This window comes from Patagioenas fasciata, chromosome Z (genome assembly GCF_037038585.1).
Source record: "Patagioenas fasciata isolate bPatFas1 chromosome Z, bPatFas1.hap1, whole genome shotgun sequence".
Lineage (NCBI taxonomy): Eukaryota > Metazoa > Chordata > Aves > Columbiformes > Columbidae > Patagioenas > Patagioenas fasciata.
The window spans coordinates 6468442-6494524 of NC_092560.1; the positions used below are offsets into that span (position 1 = coordinate 6468442).

A 26083-nucleotide genomic window follows, 5' to 3' on the forward strand; every position below is an offset into this window, starting at 1 on the left:
ATAAACAATCCTATGCTGAAGAAAAACCAACGTAGAGTCTCTGGACAGTTTTAAAAGTGGCAATATGCCCCATTACTTTCCTAGCTGGCAGCATTCTCTAAGTGACAGACAATCTGGCCACAGACACTAGCCAGCTCCTTATTACAGCACTAATCTTATGTAATGGGAGTGAGCTCACCGCCGTACAAAGCACTAATTATCAACAGCATTTTCCAAAGGATATGAATAACTCCCCTTGTGAGACGGAGGCCCAAGGCACAACCCCAAGTAGCTATATGCACTTAATCCATAACTTTACCGCTGTGCCCGCTCACAAGGGTCCTTAACAGTGAAACGCCAGCAATCCAAATACAATGGAGGAGCTGCCAAAAGCAACAGGAGATTTTTGCTATTTGGATGGGTGTGCTTTACAGCCGTAAGAGTTACTATTCACAGGACTAAGCGAATTATTGAAATTCAGTTACCCTAAGATATTTTCAAACGTCACATTGTGTTCACTCTTCCTTTGATCAAGCCAATTGTTAGACATTTCCACCGATAATGTAAGTTTTGGTATTTGGTAGTTTATTTTACATCAAATTTGAAGTATACAAAGATCCAAGTAGGTGTGGGCAAATTCCTCTTTTCACACAGCTGTATGACTATTTAGACCTTGCTTTCTTCTCCTGTATCACTGTGATTTTCCCAAGTGTATTTGTTTTTATTGCTTAGAGCTTTTTACCACAATAGTACAATGAAGACTGTCCATGATTCATCCAAAAAGCGTTGTTCAATATCACAGAAATGCTGGTAGAAATATCTACAGAAAAGTGCAAGAATAATTTTGTTTCTGTATATTTTAAAAATATAAACAAAGTCATACATATGGCCATTTTCACTCGTGTAGAATGAAAATCAGAGGAAAACTAATACTTTCCCACAGCAAATGCCAGCAGAACAGCCCTATAACTATACTGCAATAGAAGAAAGGCAGAGCTAACAGAACATGGTCTTTAAAAAACTATACTATTTTCTTCTGCCTCTTGAATCTCTCAATGTAATCATACCTGAAAAGTCTTGAGTAGAAATTGGCTTGATTTTCAGGAAGTAAAGAACAAGGAAGCTCTAAAAATATTGGGGACCTGTGAGTTCTCTGTACACACTTCAGTACCTGCTCTCACTACCTTCACCTTTGAGACAAACTATTTGAAGTTAAGGACTAGGGCAGATACGCCGAAATTTGCAGCTTACGAACTCCCTCCCTACTGGTCCATGCTATCTCAGAGGTTGATGGTACTCCAAGCCCACGCTTGTGGCTGTGGCCTCTAATCTCCATCTCTCACTGAATTTGCACCGCAAATGAGGGTCTGGGTTTCCTAAAAGAACATTCCCTTTTTTATGTTGTATCAGCACAGCTGCAATCAACTCTTTTCCCTTGATATAAAAAGGCAACGGCTGCTGCTGCCAAACTGTTTTTCATGTGGCCCATCAGCTCAAGAACAAGAATCCACCTCTCGCAACCACCGGAAACACTGAAAAATTCTTTCGTTCAAAAGCATAAAAAGGAAAAATAAAATAGAGCAGGAACACCTCATAGATGAGAAAAAATTGCTTCCTGCCATACGGATGCAGTACAGCAAATCAGAACAAATTAGATTCATACGGGTGGCAAGCAATGGATTCATACATCCTCATACTCTGACCTTAGCCAAGAAGCTTCCAATTTGTTTTGTAAATAATTTTTTAAAAAATGAATATGTGCAAATTGGCCTAGGCTATAAAATCTTGTATTACTGGAATGTAATTTCTTTCTGGAAAAGCAGCACCTGAACTAATGATTAAACTTTAGGGCACAAGAAGTATGACCTTACTACTTTACTGATGTTATTTTGTGCTTCTCAAGCCCAGTCTTTGTTTGGGATGTAGTGGGTATAGCATCTTGGAAAGGTGTCTTTTACCAGGAGATGGTGAGAATTTATCTACACAGCCCAAACCATTACATAAAATTATGCCATTTTGCCTGAAAGGCAGGAAAATGCTAAGCAGTTTTAAACTAAAAAACCACTTTGCGATTGAGAAATAAACTTGCCAAAATCTCCTAAAAACACACGATAACTATGCGTCAGACACTTCAGTGAGGTAAATCAAAAAGCCTCCCCAAGCCCTATTTGCAGGAGCAGCATCTACAATTTAGGAGTAAGTCCATTTCTGTTTTGTTAGGATAATTTTCCTTGTCTTAGAAGTTCTTGTAATGGAAAACAGGCAGAATCATTACAGATGTGGACAAATGTATTGTGGACCTAAAGTTTTAAATACTCTTCTTTGCTTTTTCACTGAATCTGATTGTACCTGCTTCATTATTCAAAAAACCAAAATTTTCCTTGAGGAACACTCAGAATCAGAGCGTGTATTTACAAGATCACTCTTCATTTATTCCAAGACTTGCTTACTGGCGTCATTTTTGCAAGTTAAACATAAATTCCAGTTGATACATGAAAGACATGCACAGGAAATGAGCGCTTTTTTTGACTCCTGCTGTTTTTGACGGATTGGTATCAGACAGTATTTTATATAGGCACCTGACTATAGCTGGACCACTACTAGTTACCTAAATAGCTGGTCCTGTTTTCAGTAGGTCTGTGAGCCTGTTAAGTCTGTTCTAGGTTCAATGTAGGTTTTCCAATAAGAACCCTAATTCTATATGCTTACTCCTTAAAAATCTTGGTCATGTTCTTCTACATGCCTTACAAAAATAAACTGACCTCCAATCCGACTGAAGGGGCACGAACTGATCTCATCTGGACACTGCACAGAAAACTGAACGGCTGTTGCTGATTTGATTGGTGAAACTGTCACCTACTGATTCATAAGGTAAGGGAAATATCTGCAACTTTACCCAAGAATTTAAGCTTTCTCACATTATTACGCCAATGGCAAAGGCGAGTTTACCACCCTCATCTCACATGAGTTGGTAAGAAGTGTACTGAAAAAGAGCTGCCCCTTCTATTTTGGAAGCCAATGGAAATGAGACAGCACAAGATCTATATGAAAGTGCTGCATATGACTATGAAGTCTACAAAAAATAGCTAAGGTGGGCATGTGTAGTCAATAGCTCACTGTAATTAGAAACAATGTGCAGTGCACTTGGAAGTACATGTTTTGGTTTTCATAGAGGAACTCCTGTATGTTCATTGCCCAACCATCATATTTAATGGTGGCTGCCACTTCAGTTTAAAAAATCTGGAAAAAACACAAGTAAGCATGAGCTGAAAATGTCAAAAATTACTGATTTCCTTCCACTGAACTCATTGGTTGAAATACCTTCTAGGTGCAAAGAGAAAAAAAAGTATTTGATCCCTTTTCCAGAAACTGCTAACAAAATACATGCCAACACCTGGCAAAGGAGTTCCTTCCAACGTACTGAATATTTAAGTTGTTGGGTTCCTTATGTTCATGGAAAACTAGTACCCAGGTAAACCCACCTTGTTCCATAATCTCCAGTAGTAGAGGCTGTGGTTCAATGATTCCCAATTCTAGTCGTCTTTTTTGGTTGTTGTGAGTTGGGGTTTTTCGATGTTCGGTTTGTTTGTTTTTATTGTTATATTTTTGTCTTTTTGTTTAGAGAATAAACTCATGTGAAAGAGAAATCACTAAAATGTATTGCTGCTATTTCACCTGGGCAGCGCTGGGTCAACTGAAGCACTGGGCAGACAATTCCACCCACAACAGGTCTTGCTGTTGTTGTCCATTTACTTTTTCTTCTAAGTCTACCCTGCATTACAACTTTTTTCACAATCTAAAACCTACTGAAATCACGTAAGCATGATTTTCAGACTAAACCAAGCTTTTTTTGGCAGAAAACTCCAACAAGTATCAAGATAAAAATGAAAATATATCACCTGTAGATACACAGTCTACCTAAGAGCCAGAGTGACTTTTCTGATAGGACCTCCAAGACAACTCTTATAACAGGAGAATCCTCAGTAGACTTGACAAATTTTCCTCTGTGCCAGAAGTGTTGAATACAATTGCAGATACATAATATTGTCTTGGAAAAAGAGTGAAGCTGGGCAACAATGTTAGAAACAGATGAATTACAGATGCACCCTGATATGTAAAACACAAGAAGGTTACTTAGGTTTTGGCTATATGAAAGATCTAGTTTCAGAAATTCAAGTTAGAACATGAGTGTTGATTCAATAATGCTGATTTTTATGACTACAGATTATATTAATATATTTAACACTGTCATGACTGCTGTTGACTCACAAATACATAAATGACGTAATTTTTTGACCTACACAGTATTTAAATTCACTGGAATTTTAAGACATCATCAGAGAAGTATTTGATGCATAGATTTAACTATGTGGCTGTTCCTATTAATTACTACAGAAGTAGTAAATCACTATAACCAGAGGAGTGGTTAGAAAGTAAGAAGAATAACTTAAAAACTAAAGAAAAGGAGCAAATGAGGAAGCTGCTCAGAACTATGGTATCCAGAAACCATATGGAACAAGTTATGAGGGAAAGCTATTGAAGCAATGAACATAAATTATTTCAAGAGACACCTAAATTGTTTCTGAAGGAAGAGACAGAGGGAAGTTGTTAAAAAGAAAAGAGAAATAAAGTGGAAAAGAAGATCAATCAAAAGATAAATCTGTTGGACAGATGGCCTTATTCTGTTCCTAGAATATCTTCATTTCTTAAAATTGAAAATTAAAGTAAAAATTTCATACCACATTTTCCCAGTAGCCTGAATTTAAAAATGGAATCTCAGCCTTAATTTTAATTTCCTTGAATTCATCATTCAGTGGCATACCAAATTTGGCTTTGGAATGTATGAGCATGTTATATTGTTTTATACTACACAGTGTGAGATGGGCTGCCTCTTCAGGCACTACATTTATGCCCAAATTTATCTTACGTAACTTTAGATTCCTTAGTGAAGTGGAGGCTCCATGATCAATGACTGCAGACAACCCGGACCACCCCTGAGCTCCAACCAAACCTAAACCACCCTCAGTGGGTGCCTGCCACTGCCCATCAGATGTAAGAAGCCACATCAGGAGACAGAGAATGAACTCATCCCCAACGAGTAGTGTTCAAGGCGATGACCCATCCTGTGCTCCAAAAAATACATGATGATAGGTAAGAGAAAACAATTAAATGAAACTCTTCTGCTCACATCCTGCAAGACTTTGTGGCTCCAGGTACAAATGGGTGCATTAGTACCACCACAGGGCACTGGGCAAGCAGTCAGGCAACAAAAATTCTCATCATCTTTTTCTTCACCTGCCACACACGGTAATTTCCTTGAGAAATGGCTTATTTACAAGGCATTTTAGAGGGCTTTAAACTTCTGGTTATCTACATGAAATGATGATGAATGAAGCCTTCTTTGCCCCAGGTGTCTTACTACATAAGTTGTAGCCACATGTTATGCAGCAATGACCATTGCGTGCATGTGCGAGCCTGTGCACATGTGTGTCCAGATGCTTTCCGCTTTAAGAAGAATTCACAAATGGAAAGCAAAATTATAAACATAACCAGTTCTCGTCATTGTTGTTTTGTTTTGTTTTTTAATGTAATGTTCTCCATTGGGTGTTAAATGGGAATAAATCACCCGTCTCTTCTATAAAAGAGACTGTTGCGAATTGGAAAGAGCCCAATCATTTCCTGTATCCATCAGCTCTTTGATTTAGGTTAGCTAAAGGCAAGCAGAGAGTGTTCTGCCTCTCCTTCTGCTGATTTTCCTTCCTGTTTCAAGGTAATAGGAGCTATCAACAGCATCTTAAAATTTTATGGACAGATTATTGGTTACAGGCCTCCTGAACCACCCAAGGATGGTTGTTTACCCATCCTATATGTAGAGCTACCATACAGACTAGAATAACCTCTAACAATATTTGAGAGGCTCCCTTGTGTACTCTCGCAGACCTAGTGAATGCAAGAGCTTGAATGCCATATCCTCATCGAAAAATGGATTCTGCTGCATATACAAAAGGGAGAGGAGAATTATGATATGTGTCCTTGTGTGAGAACAGAGGAGCACAAACCAGCTCCAGCACAGACCTTTAAATAGCAGTCTCAGACTTCCTGACTTTTTCTGTTCAGAAGCTTTGAGGGTTCCCACGTATACAATAATAAGAACTAAGAATAACGTTTTAGAATGACACCGCAAATAGTACTTATTCCAAAGAAAAGTTTGCTGGCTGTTTTCTTGGGTGCCTATTTAGTTATGCAGCTTCCCTCATTGCTGGTGGGAATTTCGTAAACCACCACAAAAATAAATGAATGAGTGATTATATTTCAAAAGCATCTTACCAGTGGGCTACCGTCAGTCCAGCGGAAATCACGCTCAAACATCTTGTCATTGAGGCCAATCCACTGGTAGTCATGACCAATACCTAAGGAACCAGAATGGTATTTTTATTAACCTTCCCATAAATGGAAGAGACTTAAGCAAAGAAAATACAAATAATTTGCACAAAATGAATCAGATATCCTGTTCTTAAGATTCTTCTACTCATTATGCAAACAACTATTTACAAGCTGCTTTTCAGCTTTTCAATTTTAATTTGGGATGTCTATAAAAATGCATATTCTCATTTGACCGTTTTAAACAATCCTGGCTCTTCTCTCCTGATATCATCTCACAATTAAAACAAATTAATTTCCTACCTGAGCACATATGAGGGGAAAAAAAAAGGCAAAAATATTAAAATAAAAGCATATATTTTAATCTACATTTTCCAAGTTTTGGTTAGGCTGCAACCAGTGTTGTCTAGATTACGCAACACAACATACCAGAACTATTTATTTATGCCTATCTAACACAACATATGGTGATGTGGTTATTGATGCCAGGTGCAAAAAAAAATTCTAAAGCCTCCAGAAAAAATTGTTTTACAGCCTTCCAATGCTGAAACAATACTTCCTGTTCTCTTCCTCAAAACAAATGTATTTTCTGTGTAACAAAGAATAACTTAATAGAGATAGGGAACTTGCACTGACTGCACAAGTAAACACGAAGAACACAAAGTGTGCCTTTTAAACATTCTAAAAGTATATTTTAAGATGGAGATATAGCAGCTGAGTGATCAGGACGATATTTTACTAGCTCTGAACCCTCAGTGCCTGTTCTTGTTTAGAGAAATCCTAACAGTACATACGGTTCACAAAGATCTGCTCCTCATGAGACAAGATGCTTGTCAGGTGCGCTCCCTGGAGACGGCATTCCCTTTCAGCCGTGTCCCATGTACGCCGATGGGCAAAGTACTTATAGCACTGTCCTTGGAACTTGTGCCAGCCGTAATCACAGGTCTCCGTGTCTGCGACAAACAGATAAATCACATCTGTCTCAATGGGCGTGAAACACTGGGACGATTCATGCAAGCCGATGGATTTCTTAGGCAAAGGTTCAAGAAGTACAAATGCAAGCAATCAACAGTCATGCTTGATAACTCATTATATTTTCACATAGTTCTGTTTACTCATTTTCAGCACAAGGTGCAATAATATTACTTATGTAAGGAGTGTAATTGCAACTGGCAACTTTGTGAGCATTCACCGATGAAATTGTGCTGCACCTGGACAGACCGAGGAGGACATCTTCAGTCCATAACTCTGGATGAATGAAATGCCTGGATGTTGGACTGCAGTTAGTCTACATTTCATTTGAGTTTTCTGAGTCTGTATATATGGGAATTTTACTTGCAAGGGCAAATATTTCTTTGAGTGATTGTACTGAATGCCCTTGGTTTGGAAGAAACAGATAACTGAAAATAATATGAAGGAAAACCATTGTGATTGTTCAGTCCACAGACACAAAGCTGCAGTATTATCTTTCTGTATTTACCCCTCCAAATCCTGCTTCAAAAGCCATCTTCCTTGACAAAGTCTAACTTAATAAACTTCAGGCATCACTTTCTAAGGAAGGATGTGAAGCTGAAATATAAAGTAATGAAATACACATTGTCTGTGCTCCTGTGAGGGATGGGACTGATATGAATGCATTACATAGAGAAGTTCACATCAGCCAGTATATCCTTTCATCTAAAGAGAAATAAACAGGAGCCTTGGAACAGTAACAATCCATGGATTTGACGTTAATTATCTTGTCAAGGTTAGGCAGCTGTAAACAGAATAGATGACAAGAAACAACAAAGTTCCAGTTCCAAGTTTGCTTCTGCAGCAACACTGCGGGAATGAATCACAGACAAAACTCAGTATTAAAAGGACAGGCATAGCAAATACATTGCCCGAATGTGTCTGAGCTGTGCTTGAAGAAGAACTTGCGAGACAGTTTTAGGGAGAAATGTGAGAAACAAAAGGGAAAACTCAGACTGCTTTGAGTTACGGCAAAAGAAATGGCACCATAAAGGACACTTCAGCACAAGATTACAGCTTGTTCCGACCACAGTTGGTTCCAGTTATCTGAGTACACGATGGTTTACTCTGAAGGGCCTCAGTTGCAGGATGTTGAAGAACAGAAACCCAAAGTTTGGCCTTCCCCACCCACCAAACAGGAATTTGCCACTTCCCACCAAGGTTTATCAGTTCCCAAACAAAACTGTGCCTGAAGGCAACTGTCTGGCCTTTTCAGAGGAATAGATTTGTTCTGGGTATGTAACCGCATTTCCTATTTTCAGTAAGTCAATATAATCAGTAGTCAATAACATGCTTTGGCTAAAGGGTTTCTTTTTTGCAGTAGTACCGAAAAAGCCAAATATTACAGAATATGCCAATGACATATGCCTGCAAATTCTGTAACTATGGTATTTCTTAGGATTGAGCAGCTACCACCTGAAAGACAATTGTGGAATAATTTTTTTCATAACACAAAACTGGTTCTTAATTCATAACCAGAAGAGGACATTTGCATCCTGAACCACCATAGTGTCTATTTTTAAAAAGTTTTTAAATTTTCCAAGATAAAAACTAGCCTTTGGATGTGCATAAATGGATTTAAAAGTGCAAACATATAACTTCGGAGGCTTACCGAAATTTCTCTGACAATTCCTGGCAACACTAATAACACAGCAGTCATTGTCTTACAAGTCTGGTATCAAAATCATTTCCTAAAAGTCATCAGTACATAAATGTACCAAATACAAAGGCATAATAGTGCTTACACTGGTTATCTTCTATTTTCAACAAGTTAAGCTGTAGAAAACTGCTTGTGACTTGAGTAATCCGAGCTATGAAAAAGGAATGTAATCTATATCTTTGGGGTTTTTTATCTGGTCCCTCTTTGTATTCTGTATGAGGTGCAGACTTCAGATACAGCTTTAATCCCTGGCATCTAGGCCATCCTAAAGTTTAGTCTGCCTTTGGCTTCCTAGAACATTTGTTTAACCACACGATGCTGACTAACAGTGCTATGTCCTTTGTGAAGGCACTTAAGATTTTATTATTCATCTTGTTCAGGGACGCCCTTGTCCCACAGGAAAGAAGTCAGATAATAACAAGCAGAATTGCATGCTGAGAAAATCGTGGCCAGAGAGCATTTCCAGGCTATTCTCATCAAGCCTTCCCTGGCCTCTGCTGGGGGAGGCACAGAAGCTTGAAAACACAAAACCTAGAAGTCCAGGTTCAAAGAATGAGATGTAATCATAAATAATAAAACACCTTAAGGCAGAGCGTGCCAAATGGTGACACAGGTACTCTTAGTTGAAACGCATGCATCACAGCACACGTATTATAGAACTCCTCCCTGCTATCCAAAATGGCACGTTGCCTTCCAAAAGGGAAAAGCTGAATAACTTCTTCCGCACCTGTTTGTAACCCTAATCTACAAAGACAGAAAAAGCCAGGGCTGATAACTATAAAATACAGAGGATTTTCAGACGAGGAGGAGTGGATTTGATTTTTTAAATTATTTTTTTGAGACAGGGTGTTGGTGAAAAGAGGGGAAAAAGGGACAGGGAAAGGGAGAGTCAGGGGGCTAGAGGATGAAAAATGCAAACCAGGCAAGTAAAAATGTGGCCACTGTTTCATTTCTGCAGTGCTTTGTCCTGAGTGTGTGTGTGTACCTTATTACACTAAGAAAACTGAAAGGGTGACACAAAGAAAAGCGTTCCATATGGGTATAGGTTTTAATGATTTTACTGAACCCATAAAGGCTAATTGCAGGTGGCTGTAAATTTTCTGATCCGATCATCTGTAAGCAGAGTAGGTGCAAGCATTTACTGAATACAAAACTTTATGTTCATTGTATACTTATTCAGGGACGTAACCATAGCTTTCCTTAACCTTACTCCAGAATGTGATGGAAAGACTGAAGCACAGCTTGCCATATTTATGGTGTTTTAAAAGTTGTCTGAGTAGTCTTTAAGATTTCTGACAGTTTACAGGCTTTTTCAGTGATGTGTGCAAAGAGTTACTTACACACCTTTGTTCTCTTTAGTTCCATTAAAAGAAAAAAAAGTTCTCTGTAGGTTTAATACATAGGTAGGTACCACTTTTTCAACAGCTGCAATAAGCTGTTGACAATAGGTCCCTTGTCTTTAAAGAAATTCCGTAAGAGGCTTAAAGAAAATAAAGACTGAAATGCGGGTACTAGAACATAATGAGAGTCTTACTTAGCTGTGAATTTTATCTATGACTGTCTGCCTTCATCTAATGAACAAATGTCTGAGGCCCATTAGCCCACACATCTTGAGGAGAAAACATTTCTCTGGTAAATGTTCAAAATAATTCATTCTCAGCTGAACGACACCAGTTAGAGACCATCTGTTTACAGAAAGTATCTTTGCACTGAGCCATTCTTTAATACTTTCATCCCAAGTTATCAAGCCCTGGGAACAAAGTGAATCAAATGAGAACAGAGTTATCACAGACATTTCAACAATGAACCTGGGTTATAAAAAAAAGCCATTGTTCCTGATATGATAATTGAAAAAACAAATAAACGAACAACAAACCCCACTCCCCCCATAAAAAGCCAAACAGTTGTTTTGTTTTCATAATCTGGAAGAGAACAGCTGGTTGTATTATCCCAAGGAGGCATGTCCTGTAACAAACACGTATGTGCCATTTTGGCACACAAGTCCATACATGCAGCTGCATTTGGTAAACAGGCTACCCCAGTTGTGCCTGCAGAGACCCTGCTGAGGAGAAAGCCAGACCTTAAGTTTAAAACACAAATATCATTCCTTGAAAGCAGGTAGACACCAGTTAGAACAGCAAAAAGAGAAAAAGAAAAGGGCAGTCTAGCCAGCCAAGGAAGGAAGAGGAAAATCTAAACAGACGGTTTCCATGAAAAATTGAGGCTCAGACTGAAAGTCTTTACCATTTTGTTGTTTCCCATGTAACTATTCACGAAGCAAGGTATTCCTCACTACAAATATAAATGGCCAGGTAATGCAACAACAGCCAAAAATCTTCCATTGCTCTGCTGATCCCTGAGGACTGTTGTCTACACAGCCCAGTGTGACACAGGGTATCAAACAACTCTTTCCCCAAACACAGAGCTTGCAAAGCAACGCTTCAGGCAGCAAAACTGAGCTCTAGGCTGATTTATATGGACACTGAGAGGTCTCACAAGAGCTTTTCACAAAGGGATGACAATGGAAAGAAAGACTGACGGCTCCCCCATGATGAGACTTGCATCAAGACCTACTGCAGCCTGCAGTCACCCTTTGGAACAGCGGTTTTGGGATATTTCTGCATTTTAAGAAGTGATATTGAAATGTCACCAAGTGGCATGCACATATGCATCTGCATACTTTGAAAAGGTGCATGCAGTGGGTGAAAGGGTATTATCTAACAAAGGTACTCCACTCACTTTTAGTCTAGTCTGACAAAGCAGCAATGCTGGCTCACTGAGCTACCAACCTAGTTCGAGAAGGAAACACCCTCAGCTGCTCTATTTCTAACATCAGACAACTTTAGATCTCTTCAGGAAGAAGTTCCTGGGCTCAGATTGTCTGCTGAACTCTTGCCACCTGGCAAGAACAACAGCTGTCAGGGAGACAATTATAGCTCATTGAGTCTCAGGATTGATTACCCTCACCCTAGGTTAGATCACCCTGAAGGCTCCTTTAGTTTCTACCACCTGCAGGAGCTCCCTGATGTGCAGCTGCACTGTCCCCTGGTCACATCCCCTCCTAACACTGACACAGGCATAATACATCAGATAAAGATCCTTTAGTCTAGAAAAGTCTCACTGGGGCAATTGGGTGAAATTCTGAACTCTACGTTTTTTCAACACCAGTGCCATGGGACCAGGACGTGGTGGAGTTGTCTTCTACTTTGAGCTTCATTTCCAGAAGAAATGTGTGCTCGCTGCTTCCATTCTCTTTGGTGGCATTTTGAATACTCAGCAGTGTGCCTAAAAGAGCTCTTCAGCTCGACTGTTTTTTGAAGCTTTCTAAAATGAATAGTATACATTGGAGGAAAAAAAAGAAAAAGAGTATGAAATATAATCACGGTGTGCTCAACTCCACCTTTCCTGTGGCACCGAGGTACGCATTCTGTCGTTTTGGCTGGTCTTTAAATCTAGTGAGGTCAGGACTGGTGCCTTGAAATAAAGCCTGCTTGCCAGACAACTGTGTCTGAATTGCCAACACAGTTTTATTTTGTCTGGTGGAGTGGAAATTTGGCACTAAATGCTTTTCTCAAGTCCCAAACCACTGCAGGACTTTAAGTGGAGGAAATTTAAATTCCAAAGCTAAGAGAGCAGGGCTCTGGTTCTGATTGACAAACTAGGAAATGTTCCCATTAACCACCTAAAATGCACTCTCAGGTTGGTCATAAAAAGCAGCTTAAAACTACCACGGTACTCAGAGCCACTCGCTACTCTGGATTGCTGGAATGAGGGGGAGGAGGAAAGGAGTGAGAACATTTATTTCTTTTGTTCTGAAAACACTGTCCACTTACAGCTTTGGAGAACAGATTCAAAAAGTCCTTTCAAATTACAAAATTAGCCAGAATACTGAAAAACTTAAACAGCGAAAAGTGCTGAGGTCGGTCAGGTTTGAGAGTTTTCGGCTCTAACAAACAAATCTCTATAGGTTGAGCTGGAAGGATTTACAAACTGCCTTTCACTGAAAATGACAAACAAACATAATACACAATATTAAATGAACAAATCAAAAGATCTGGTTCATTCACCTGTGACCAAAACCATGCAGCTGAAGAAAAAGAGGATAGCATATTCATAAACTTTAGAAAGTACACTTTTAAACACCATGAATTTTTCCTATTGAAATGTCTTCATTAGTTTTGCTGACAGAACAGATTTTGCTACCCTATTCTTCCTTCTCCATAGTCATACTAAGTAAGCACCTTGCACTGCAAATATTTCTCATAAATACAGTGGGATTTCTTGCAGGTAATGTTCTAACAGTTACGGAAATTTGGATATTTAATTGATTTCAGTTGTCCAGCTCAGAGAGTATTTTACAACTTCCTTGTAATTGTGATCCTGCACCTATTTCTGCTAAAATCATCACAGAACAAATCAGTTTGAAATTTCTGCAATGAAGTTGTCAAGGCTATTGTCGCCAGTGGATGGATATATAATGTGGCATATTCAGTAGACTATTCCTACTTTCTAGTGATGCTTGTTGGAAGTGACAGGTTCTGATTTGTCTTTCATAATACGTATAATTTTTTAAGACAGAAGCTTAGTTAAAGAGTAAGTCTGGTTGCACTCATTATCCCATAAGCAACAATACAGCAAGGAGAGAGCCTTGTTATGTGTATTCCCTGTAGTTTGGTAGCCAGTAAGAGCAGACTATGCTTGCCTTGGAACCACCTGAAAACTGTACGGCTGTTGTTATTTTGACACAGAAACTGCCCAATATATCAGTCAGGTTAGCAAGTGGTTAGAGTTTGCTCTCACCCATCTGCTAAAGATGGTACAGATGTTACCTTAAACAAAAAGTCTTGAGCCACAAATCATGGGAACTCAAATATTAAAATCTCTCCTGACCAACGATGACTTCCCACAGATTTTGACAGTTTCTTCCATGCTCTCATTTTCAGAAGGTTTTGTCTGTTTACCCCAAAAGGGTGTAGAAATGGAAACAGACAAACTTGATCACCACAGATTAAAGAATGCACCTTACCTTGTTCACAGAGGGCACCTACATAGCTTGGCAGACACAAGCAAGTAAACGTATTGAGGCCATCTATACATGTGGCTCCATTCCGGCACGGGTTAGACTGGCATTCATCGATATCTACAACATAAAGATAAAAGTGTTTTTATAACCCGCTCACTGCCTTGAAGGGAAATGTTCCTCAGCCTTAGTCATACTTAGTAATAAGATCAGTTCAATCCAGAAGAATGATGTATTGCAAAAGATCCAAGTGACCAGTTTATTTGCACGATAACTGATTTCACTATGCACAACCTTCTTTTCTCTTCATCCACAAGCTAAGAAGCAGTTTCCTCAGGAAATGTGACATTACTGATCCAAAATTTTATATCCTGCACTCTGACTCCTAATTTCTAAAATTTAGACCTTTGGTTTGTCCCTGTGTAGCTGAGAGAGAAGTGATACTGTGCAGTGTGCATTATTTTCCCATACTGGTGGAAAATTTGACCTGTGTGTGTGACCATGGCACAAAAAATTCTCATAAGTACTAGAAAACTCAAACATCTTAACAAATATTAAATACTGGGTATCATCATATACCAGGAAGGAGACTGTTCATTTCAGCCTGCAAAACAGCATGCCCTGGAATCTTATTGGTTTGCATTTCTCCTTTCTTCCTTGTCTAATCTTATCAGGATATGGACAAAGCATAATAAAGACAATCTCATTAAGTGACCACTCAGATAGCAACATTCGTAGTCATGCACAGGTTTACTGCTGAGCCTGTCATTCTAGAGTAAATAGCATTTCTCTCCCACAATCCCCTGGCTGCTAAAATGCTTTGTCTTCAAATTTTGAATCCAAGTAGTAGTCCCTTCAATATAATTACTTTGTGCATGTATTTGCAGAGGTTATAAGCTAGTAGATCTCTTTATAAAGATCATATGGTGTTTTCTAATGAGTGCTGCTCTTCTGAAACAATCACAGCTTAATCTTCGGTGCAGATATTGCAAAAATCTTAATTGCAAGTGAACTGCTGGTAGTGACTGACTATTATATAACTGACTGACTATATGTGAGAGAGAAGGTAAATATATCTACAAACCAAAAAGCATGTATGCAATGCTAGGAATAAATGCTGTATCATATGAAAGGCTTCTTTTTTAATATTTTTATTTTTAAAATATACTTCTGTTCAAATTTTACACTAGGTCTTATTTGTTCCAGTCATTTGGAAAGGTCTCAAGTCAACATTTTACGCCTTATATACAGAATATCCCTGAATCTCAGGTCAACATTTTATGGATAAAAATGCTGAGGTTTACTTTCTTGAGCACCACAGACCATATTTCTGTATGGTGACTGGACATGCAATGTCCCACTCCAGTTAAATGGGACAAGACATGGCCAGAATAATAATTTATAAATCTGAAAAAGAAAAAAAACACTATGTATGTATATATATATATATATATATATATATATATATATATATATATAGTCTCTGAACTCTGGTTTGTGATCAGGGGATGCCATATTCTTTGACAAAGAAGTTTTAACATGCAACATCTAAAACTTGCAATCTACCAACAACAACCCACTAAGGAACTAGGGAACTCATCAACATGAGCTAGGAAAGCTGAGAAAAACACCGGGTAATTATTTTTTAATCACATAATGTCTTGCACAACACGAATAAAAACAAAGTAATCCTCACATTTACACTGCACTGGTATCAGCCTTTGGGTGGGGTTGTTTGTTGTTATTGTTGTTCTTTTCTCCCAAGCTATATATAATGAGTTAAACTAATTTTAGCAATATTGCATGAGTTTGTTGTTGTGTTTTTTTTTTTTTTTTCTTTCAAATTTGGCAGGAAACTGTGTAACAGGTAAAACCATAGTATTTATCAGGGCATTAAACTTGCAGTTTTTCAAAAACCTACATTAGCTGTACAATAAATAGCCAAACTACCACTGTTATCATACTTTTGCTTGCTAGTTGGAAGGAAAAGCTGGTTATTCTGTACAGTACTGGTGAGTCCCTTGAAACCCACAATCACAACAGGTAAACACAGATGAAGCTTGAGGATGTCCTCAGCTAGAAGAGTTACCAAAATACTAATTTATACCAAAAATGTATATGATTATGATAATATTTCCAATTTCCTTGAAAAAATATCAAGCTGGCATTCACATTTGGGATTAGTTTATTTTACCAGCGTTTCAAATAATTACACTAAACTTTTAAGAACTGCCCTGAAATATTAATGTTTATTTGGTTTTATTTGATGTATTTATGAATACAAATTGTGAATTCTAGGTCATGTAGTTCATCTACGATTCTCTTACATTTGTGTGCATACATATCTGTGTACTTTATGGGGAGAGAGAAAAGGACTATGTGAACCTCCTTCATTTTATTGTTCTTTTCTTAAGGTCTCACTGTAGAATTTTTCAAATGTCTACATATTCTTCAAATTCAAAACCACACCACTTCTGCAGATTTCATGTATGAAAAACTTATATTTGACTTAATCATTATCTGATGGCAGCAGCTTACCTAATTCACACTGCTCACCGTTGAAACCTGGCAAACATGTACAGATGTAAAAAGAACCACGCGGATAGCAGGTACCACCGTTCAGGCAGGGATTGCTTTTGCATGGATCTTGGCCTGTTAAACAAGTAGAAAAAGAAAATTGACTCCGTAGCTTCAAGAAACTGGTGTCTTTTTCATTTTTAACCACAAGAAACCTTTCTGCATTTCTGCACTGTTGCAGGGTTTACTGTAGTTAACGGAAACTCTATTGACATAAAAGACTACTGAAAATACGATAAGTCTCTAAAAGAGTAAAGCTTGTTTTCAGGCATCACTATTTTCAATGACAGGGCATTTACTATGAACCAGTATAACTAATTTTCAGAATAATATTTTTCATAGCAATTTGTACTATATTTGGCAGTCATGATATTCTGCTGAGGATTTAGTTTGCATGACATGACAATTAATTATAGCTGAACACAGTTAAATATACGCAAAATGAATGGAAAATGCTTTTTTTGACAGGGTTAGTTTATGAAGAATGATTGGGTACACAGAACATACTGGCTGGCTGCTGTTGTTTCATTTTGTTATATTTAATCAATCAATGCCCGCAAAGTCTAATTTCTTTTAAAGGATGTTTTCACACATGCATATTTCCCACCTGGCTTTCTTAAAAACACATTTCAAGAACACAAATAAAGGTACCAAATACATCCATAGCTGAACTAAACATTAAGATAAAAGCTTACCTGTTGTGAAATCCACAGTTGTTATGGGAGTTATCATTTAAATGGCTTTTCCTTGCAGACCTCTATGCCTTGTAGTGATGTTTATTTCAAGTGAGTTTAGATACCTAGGTATTTGCATCTGACTTAATTCCTAGGAGCAATCACTCATACAAACAAGTACACACTGGATAACCATTTCTAGGTATTATCTTCTCAGAGTTACAGGAAAATCATGAAGACAGTCCTTCTGGGATACAAGAAGTAAGCCCTGGCTTTGAAAATTTACAAAATGTTTAAGAGAGTTCTGTAACCTAAGTTAGTTCAGAGACATGAGAAAAATTTAGATTTTTGATTACATTTTTCCAAAGCAATCTGACTATGGTTTATGGAAGAGAAGATAAGTAACATTTATTTTACCCTTGAAAGTTAGACATTCAAAGAAGTCTTCTTTAAGCACCAGATTCCCTGTCTAGTTAGGGGCAAGCAGAAGATGTAGATGAAAACCTCCAGAAGAAAAACCTGTCTACATGAATTTGGAATTGTAATTAAGTGGGCAGGATTTCGCTTTGGAGGTTTTGAAAAGAATCTGATCCTATCCACAGAATATGGTGCTTATTTTAGGACTGCTTCACTGAAAGTCCCAAGTGTAGGGCTATCTAAAACACCTAACAATGTTCATTGTGCATTTACTATCTATTCGTCCTCCTACGGACTGCATAGTTTCCCAGTAAACCTTTTTAAATTGACAGCTACCTGGATTATTTGAGGAAAAATAACAGAAAACCCTATAATATTAAGATTTTTCCTCAGCTATAACTTGATAAAATGTGAATTGAAGCAATGCTATTCATATTGACCCTGCCTGCATTATCTGTGTGTTTGGTGAAATGGTGTCTAATAACTGCTATGTAAAATAAAATAATGTGGCAAATGCCATCTAACAAAAGGATCTGTAATTTATAAGAGACAGAACCTGTATCAACCAGTTGAAGCTACAGACAGGCTGAAAACATTAGGTCTCAGTTTTCTCTTGTCTGGAAAGTTACCTTTGAGGTTAAGAGAAGTTAATTTTTTATAGAAAATTCTGATCCTGAAACGTGCACTACGTCTGCTTTCTAAATCAAATGCAAGATGTTTTAAAACAACTCTACCTATAAACCAATTGTGTAAGTATTATCATCATGACAACACACAAAAGCTGTCGGACAAAACTGTCTGTTAGAAATTGGAAAATTAAATAATTACAGCTGTATTCTCTATTGCAGTCAGTGTTACCTTCCTGCCTTTTAGAACTGTCTAGTTACCTCAAGTATGATCCAGAGGTCCTTGTTGCAAACACTCAGGAAAAGTCACTGAGCGTGAGTTTTGGTACCCGCATCCTCCTTCACTTTGTAGGAGTTACAATCGTGCTTGATTTCAAAGCTTGAGGCTCACAAGTTCTGTTGTTATTTCACAAGGTGCTCAGATTGCTGTACCTCTTATCAGAGTTAAAACACATTTACAACTATAAAAAAAAATATATATACGACAGTGATCACATTTGGAAGTTACCTGGAATTTGCACTGCTGTGCCTTCAACTGAACCCACACTGGTGCCAATCAGGAAATCTGATCCATTAGTGACTTCCGGAAGGGAAAAAGACGAAGTTACAAGTTCAATAGTATACGGCTCCTCAGAGCTCATCGTTGACTGCTCATTTTGATACGGACTGTTTCCAGGGGCAGTGATGTTTGTTGCAATGTTAGAAGGAACTGTTGTGATCTCCTCTTGACCAAACAACCCTGATGGTGTTTCCGTGCTTGTGTCCAAAGGTTGGAAAGATGAGGATAGCACTGTAACTGCTTCCTGGTCAGGTTTAAATACATCACTTTCAATACTATTGGGTAAATCTGAAACAGGTGTGGAAAAAAGCCATGGGATCTCTCCCTTGGTGCTCCTGTCATCTTCTTGGTGGGGGTGGTTCACTCTACTTGAGGGCATTTCAACTTCTATTGTGCTAACTTTTGGAAAATCTGTGCTTGTCTTTTCTCCGAAACTCAGAAAAGCAGTAGGCAAGACATGTATTGATGGAGAATCTCCAGAAACAGTAGCTCCTTCCTCAAAAGCCGAATCAGTTACAGAGGTTTCAGTCTCCTCTGTCCTGTCTGTCACAAGTCCATTAAAGTGAGCAGTACTTTCAGTAGTTATGATTTCTGAAACAGGCTTGGGAGAAAACTCCAGCAAAGAAGGCTCTGTTGTGCCAAGAAGGTCTGTAGTGGGTGGTTTATATGTTGCTGCAATATCAGAACTAACCTCTTTGAAGGTTCCTTCTGATGAATGATCAGACTGATCTGAATCCTTTGACGATGATGTGCTTGGAATTATTACCTCAGGATACTCAGATACTCCATTAACTAGCTGAACAGTTACTGAGGATTTAGGAGTTTGAGGTACAGAATAAAGGCTCACTGAATCTGTTTCTTTATACTCTGTGGATGCTGATTTTACGTTTGTGAACACTGTAGGATGCTTTTCTTCATTCTTGCTAGATGATACAGTTGTCAGTTGAGATGTATGCTGAGTGGTGACAATACTTACATCAAGCATGTCAGTTGTCAAAGACTTTTCTGTCTCAGTAAAAACTGGTGTTAGAGAAGGAACCACAGACTGCATATCAACCAGTTCTTCTTGGCCCATTCCAGAGAAGCCGGAAACAGAGTTTGTCTCACTTTGATCTGCTATTACTTGGTAATTTGATGAAGTATTCAGCTCATAGGTGCTTTCTGTTGTGTTTGTTACAACATGTTTAGACTCAGGAGGCACATGAGGGCTTGCCAGTGATGGTACTGTAGGAAGGAAAATGCCCAGTTCAGAGAGTTGGGTAGTGATGGGAGTTTCAGATGTGAACTTCAAGGCATTCCCTGAACCCAAATCCTTGTCATCTGCTTTCGGTCTGTGCCCGGCTGTTACTGATTCACTATGTGGCTGACTGGAAGTAGCCAAAGAAAGAATCTCACCAGATTCAAGTGTCTTTTCTTTGGCTATAGAAAATTTAGGTGTTGAATCATATTTCTTCCCTTCAGCTGTAATGCTGTCATCACTGCCATATGTTGATTGTATGACAGAACTTGGCATTGTCTGCACACTTATTATATCTTCAGGTATTGATTTTGAGTGATCCATGTCTATAATAGTTGTTTCTTCTGATGGGATTTGAAGTCGTTCTTCAATTAGTGTAATATCACCATAAACCGAAACATTCAATAAAACACTCCTTTTATCATCAATCATGGGAATAATTTTCTCATATAATCCAGTATCACTTGTTAGTTCTTCAGATGTAGCTGTGTTTGGTTGAACAGCGGATGGATTTGCCACGATCTCTTTTTCTTCTGTAAAAAGAGATGGTTGTCCTGTGATCATAGTCTGTGATCCACCTATCGGTGCCTCTGTTGTCATAACTTCAGAATAAGCCTCCTCAGGAACAGCAGATGAAGCATTTAGCTCTACCTTTGACACAGGGGGTATTGACAAATGAGTAAACATTTCAGGAGAAGACGAATCCAAAACACCAACCCAGCCAGATCCTTCTCCAGAGCTTTCAGGTAATATTCTGCCTGGCATTTTTGTTGTTGATGTTACAAGTGATTCTTGAACTATTTCAAGATTAGGAGTTACACTCAGTATTGCAGAAACAGGAGTTATGCCATCTTTAACAAGCAAATATGAAGTCTGCTCTGGAGAAACAACTTTAGAAGTAGCTGTTGTCCTATCTGTTTCATTTTCTCCTCTCCTATAGTGAGTTCCTTCATCATGAGGTTCTTCTGTTGCAACAAAATAAGGCGTCATCTCTTTAACCTCTTCAGAGCTGAAGCTCTTAGAACTCTCTTCTGCTAAAGATGGGGAACTGGTAATTACCAAGCTGGCGAACTGGTCTTCTGTTTCTGACAGCTGCTCAGTTACAGCACTTGTAACTTCTTCATTAACTTCAGTATTTGATTCAGTACTGTTCCTTTCAAAGTCTTGTGTCTTGTCAGTTGAAAGTTTGGGCCCCATATTTGTAGGATGAGAAGTCTGAGGACTTGAAGGACTCATGATTTCTTTGACAATCAATGGTACTACAGAAGGAATAACAATAAGGTCATCTCCTGATCCTTGTCCTGAAAATAATGGATCACTGATAGGCTCATTATTTGTTAGCTTTTCTTCTTTAGGTGTCAGGAGTGATATGGGAATATCTTTTGTTGGGAAAATATTTTGTAACAAGTCCTCCTCTTGCTCTGTATCTGTAACTGGAGAGCTTACGTATTTCCTTTCAATATTTACAGGCTCAGTTACTCTGTCATCATTAAATGGCAAAAGTATGCTTTGAACAGATTCAGTTTCTACTTCCTTTTCTTCTGAATATGGACTGAGAGTCGGAACATTTAAAAATCCCAGTTGTTCATGGTTAGCCTGTGTACTTTTAAGGAATCGTTCTGTTGTTGTCTCTTCAGAAGATTCTATAGCCTTCGGTGAAATTTCCCTTGGCCCATCTTCTCCAGAAGGAGTATCTTCCACCAAAGGAATCTTCGTAGTAAAAGCTCTCACTGTGAGTTCATCAATCGTTTTCTCTTCCATTCTTATGTCAGTTACAGTTCCCATTGTGGTTACTTCATGTTCAGTACTTGTGACCAGATCATCAGGTTTGGTAGTGAGGGCATGAGCCATAGATGGTGTGCTGACAACTCCTTCTGTGTACTGCTCTTGTGTTTCTAGTCTCCCAGTGGGTGAAACTGCTGTTTTCAAAAATGATTCAATTACTGTGTCTGCTTCTCCAGATCCCTGATCAGTAAATGAGAAATGAGTTCCAAGTATTTCTTCTGTAGGACCATTAGACATGAGTTTTGCGGTGCTGCTGTCATCTTTGAATTCTTCTCCAGAGCCATGCTCAATCAGGAGAATCTTGCCTAATGAGACAGTTGAAGGACTAACTTTTGCATTTTTGCTTTCTGTAGATTCAGCTATTGCTTTTATACTGCCGGTACCATGTGTCACCATGATGTCATGAGGGTTGTTACTAACCACTGGTTCTGGAGATGATGTGACCTCACCGTTTTCTAAATCTTCAGGTTTATCTCCTGGTGCAACATGAGATATTATCTCTTTTATAGAACTAGGACTAAATTTGACTTCAGAAGGAGCTGTGTAAGTTTGTTCTGTTTCCTGGTTTTGTTCTCCAGGGTTTTCTGTACTAAACAACTCCTGGGTCATCTGACTTGTTACTCCAGACTCCTTCGTCAAGCCAACTGACCCAGTACTCAAAACCGATATTGCTGATTCATCTGTTGTTGCATGTTTTTCATATTCTGTTGTTGCATTCTTCAGCAAAGCATCATCTATGTTGTAAACGTTTCCTTCATGCTTTTCTGTTTGTGTTTCAGTGACAGACCTTGATGGAACTGAAGTCAAAGTAGCAGACTCAATGATAACATCTGTGTCTCCAGAACCTGGCTCAATAAATGGGGAGTCAGTACTTACCACTGTTCTTGTCGGACCCCCTGAAAATATGTGTGCTGGTTCATCTGCTGATCCTTCATTTATAAAAAGCTCCTTCTCTCTCAAGAGAGGAACGGTGGTGACCTTTCTGATCTCAGAACTTATGGTACTTGTTACTGGTACTGTTACTCTGAGTGGTGTGGGCTCTTGACTTACAGTTCTGACTTCACTAGCAGTGCTCTCATGTTCTTTCAACTCCAAATTGCCTTCTGCAGTAGTAGCTGATTTTTCCTGGTTTGAATAAGCAGTTGTCTGTATTTCTTTTTCATCTTCAGTATTCTTTTCAGTTACAAGAGAGCTGGCAACTACTTCTTCCATATTAAACCCAGACATAGAATTGGTGGCAAGAGTTACTTCAGAATTTTGATCAAAAGCAGAATAATGAGTGCTTATTCCTCTCGGCAAAGCAGAGTTGATTTCTGAAATGGTTACAGAAACTTCTGTTGGCAGTGCTGTGCCAGAGCCCAAAGAAATATCCTGCACTGAAAGTGTTTCTGTTACTGCTGTTTCTGTTGTCGTGGCTGGAGTTACAGTGATGTCTTCTCCTACATCTCCAGAGCCTTCTACAACTATAAAAGAAGCAGCACTCATCACAGGCTTTGCTGTATTACTGCTTGTTTGCAGAAGGTTTTCAACAGGGGAATTTGCATTAAGTTTAACTGTTGATTTATAATGATCTCCTGGAGCAGGGGTTGCCTCTTCTGGAATAAGATCTTTCACACCTATGCCTATGACAGCAGTATTTAAAACTGCATCCAGAGAAGCAGTTACAGCAGAATTTTCCACAGTGAATGCATCAGGAGCAGAAGTTATACCAGAATTTTTTTCATCATCTTCCTTTCTTGACATAGTCACAATTTCTGAGGAGACAGAACTGGATAAACCAGATTCGGTGGAGCCATCTCCAGAAGATTCGCCAGTAATCAAAAGGAAGTTTTTAGTATCTTTTGTAGAGCTCTCCTCAGTTCCATGCCATGTTACGGTCTCTATATTTTTTTGCAGAGACTGCTCATATGAAGAAGTAATGGCTATTGATTTATCTGTTGTGGCAACTTCTGACTCACCACTATAAACTGGTTCTAACATTGCAACATCTGCTGTCGGTTGTGTAACTTCAAACGCCCCTACTACTTCTCCAGCTTTGCTTGGTTGCATAGTACCAGAAGCTTCAGTTTCAGGTATAATAAATGTGTTTGTTTCATTGATTTGAGAAAAGGTTACATTTTTGGAATGCGCAACACTTTCAATTTGGTCACTTCTCGCTTCCTCAGCTTTTGTACTTTTAGGTGCACTGGTAACTTGTTGCTTTCCATTGATGAACTGCAAAGCTGGAGGAGTTGTAACATCAGTAGTATTTTCACAGTCTTCCTCTTCCTCAAACTCTATAAAGTTTGGAAAGAAAGGATCCATTATTATATATTCAGATGAATCCTGCACAGAGTCTGAAGTACAGGGTTCAGTCTGAGTTGATTCTGCATCAATGTGTGGTTCATCTATTGCGTGAGGAAGCATGTGGCGATTGAACAGATCCAAAAATTCATTCACCGGATGATCTGCAAAAAAAAGAGAGCTTTTCATAATCCCTAAGTGACAGTGACGGTTGCTCATTATAGTAGACATAAGAAGTACAAGCAGTCCATTGGAGAAGAAAAATCTAAAAGAAATGTAGCAAATTCATCGTGCTCTTCTATTGACACAAAGTTAAATGCTGCCACAGTGTTTGCATTTCTGGTTGAAGCCTTTGTGTATCTTGAACGCTTACGTTGTGTAATATTGTCAACTGCCATGCATATTTAGTCCCAAACCGACACCTGAGCTGACTTATATTACACTGTTCAGCAGAGATAAGAAACAGACAAGAAGAAAATCATTTTTAGACCAAAAGGCTCTGGTCTCAACCTGCAGCAATGCCTTCCATGGATTTAAGACACTACTATCTTTATCAAATACTGAACTTAGACAAAACCTAGGCAAAGTCTAAAATAAAATAGGACAAAACCAATATGCCTCTACAACTCCATTTATTCTCAGATTACTAGGAACACCATAAAAACCACATTAATTGCCCTATTCTTCACATCTTCACACTTGGATGGTCAGTAAATAAAGTCTTATTTTATAAAGCTGTTGCTATTTGGCACTATAAGGCATTATGAAACAAATATGAAAAGATACCCCAGATTCAAAAATCAACCACCATTTAGAAAGTAACATGTGTAAGGTCTAACTATTCTATTCTGGTTACCACTTGCTTTCAGTTATTTACACACTCTCATAGATGGCAAACCTCTCAAGCTTTTTTCTAGGTAGCCAAGCAGGGGAGGAAGTTCTAAGTAGACAAGGCTTTGGCTGAAGAGGCCTTGTGAATTGCTCCAAGATTTATAATCCCAGATTCCATAGACACTTCTTAAACATGTCCTCTCAGCACAAACATTACTTCAAACCTGCTGTTACAGACAACAGGTACTACCCTTTTTACAAAAGAGGATACAACAGACACAGAAAAAAAGCCAATATTCAGGCTTGGCCAACAGACTTCAAGCTGGAAAAATCTGTGCTAAAATCTTATTTTGTGAATGTATCTTTCTTCTGGATCTGATGCTTGTAGCCATTTTGTCCAAAGCAAAACTACAGTTCGCTGGTATAAACTGGTGCAGCCAGTGGAGCTTTGTCCAGATCTGTCTGAAGAGGATCTGAACCAACACACAGGACTCCTGTCCTACAGCAAGGTTAGTAGTGATTGCTCCCCAAAGAATATTTGTAGGTATTCTGGCATCCCAGTCTATTACAGAACCCAATTTTCAAGTAAATTTCGTTATTAAAACTGTTCACACAATGTAAGAAAAATGAGAATCTGACACGTAAAGTATTTCATTAGTTTGAAATAATTTCCCTACATATGAACATCATTTAACCTCTATGATTATTGAGGTCTCAGAAATTAGGTGATAATGTATTAAATCACATTAAACTGACACAGGGTTTGTGGTTCTTTGGCTTGGGGTATTTTGTACACTGCACATTGGTATTTGCACATTGACTGCAACAGGGGTCTTCTAAAGGTCATTGCAGCTCTATTGAGAATTAATATTCTAATGTCTTATGCTGGTTTTATAGCTAAACTCGCAAAATATTACTGAAACTTCGTTTTGCTAAACCTCCAGCTGAAGTATAAAAGGCAACTTCATGTCTGTTTTACAATAAAACACATATCATGACGACCTGAATCCAAGGCTTTGATGTAATTATTAAACAACTTGGGG

The 26083-nt window shown here is 38.5% G+C and overlaps 1 protein-coding gene across 3 annotated transcripts in view; it reads right to left on the minus strand.

Annotated features, from left to right (window-relative positions):
• VCAN (versican) overlaps window positions 1–26083 on the minus strand; it is a 114882-nt gene that overhangs the window by 13582 nt on the left and 75217 nt on the right. For all 3 annotated transcript variants that reach the window (XM_065861201.2, XM_065861198.2, XM_071802320.1), the window contains exons 8-12: window positions 18854–24373; window positions 16590–16703; window positions 14058–14171; window positions 7155–7313; window positions 6307–6389 (exon numbers count right to left, since the gene is read on the minus strand). In XM_065861201.2, coding sequence (XP_065717273.1) covers window positions 6307–6389; window positions 7155–7313; window positions 14058–14171; window positions 16590–16703; window positions 18854–24373 — 5990 coding nt within the window. The remainder of the gene's footprint in view (window positions 1–6306; window positions 6390–7154; window positions 7314–14057; window positions 14172–16589; window positions 16704–18853; window positions 24374–26083) is intronic.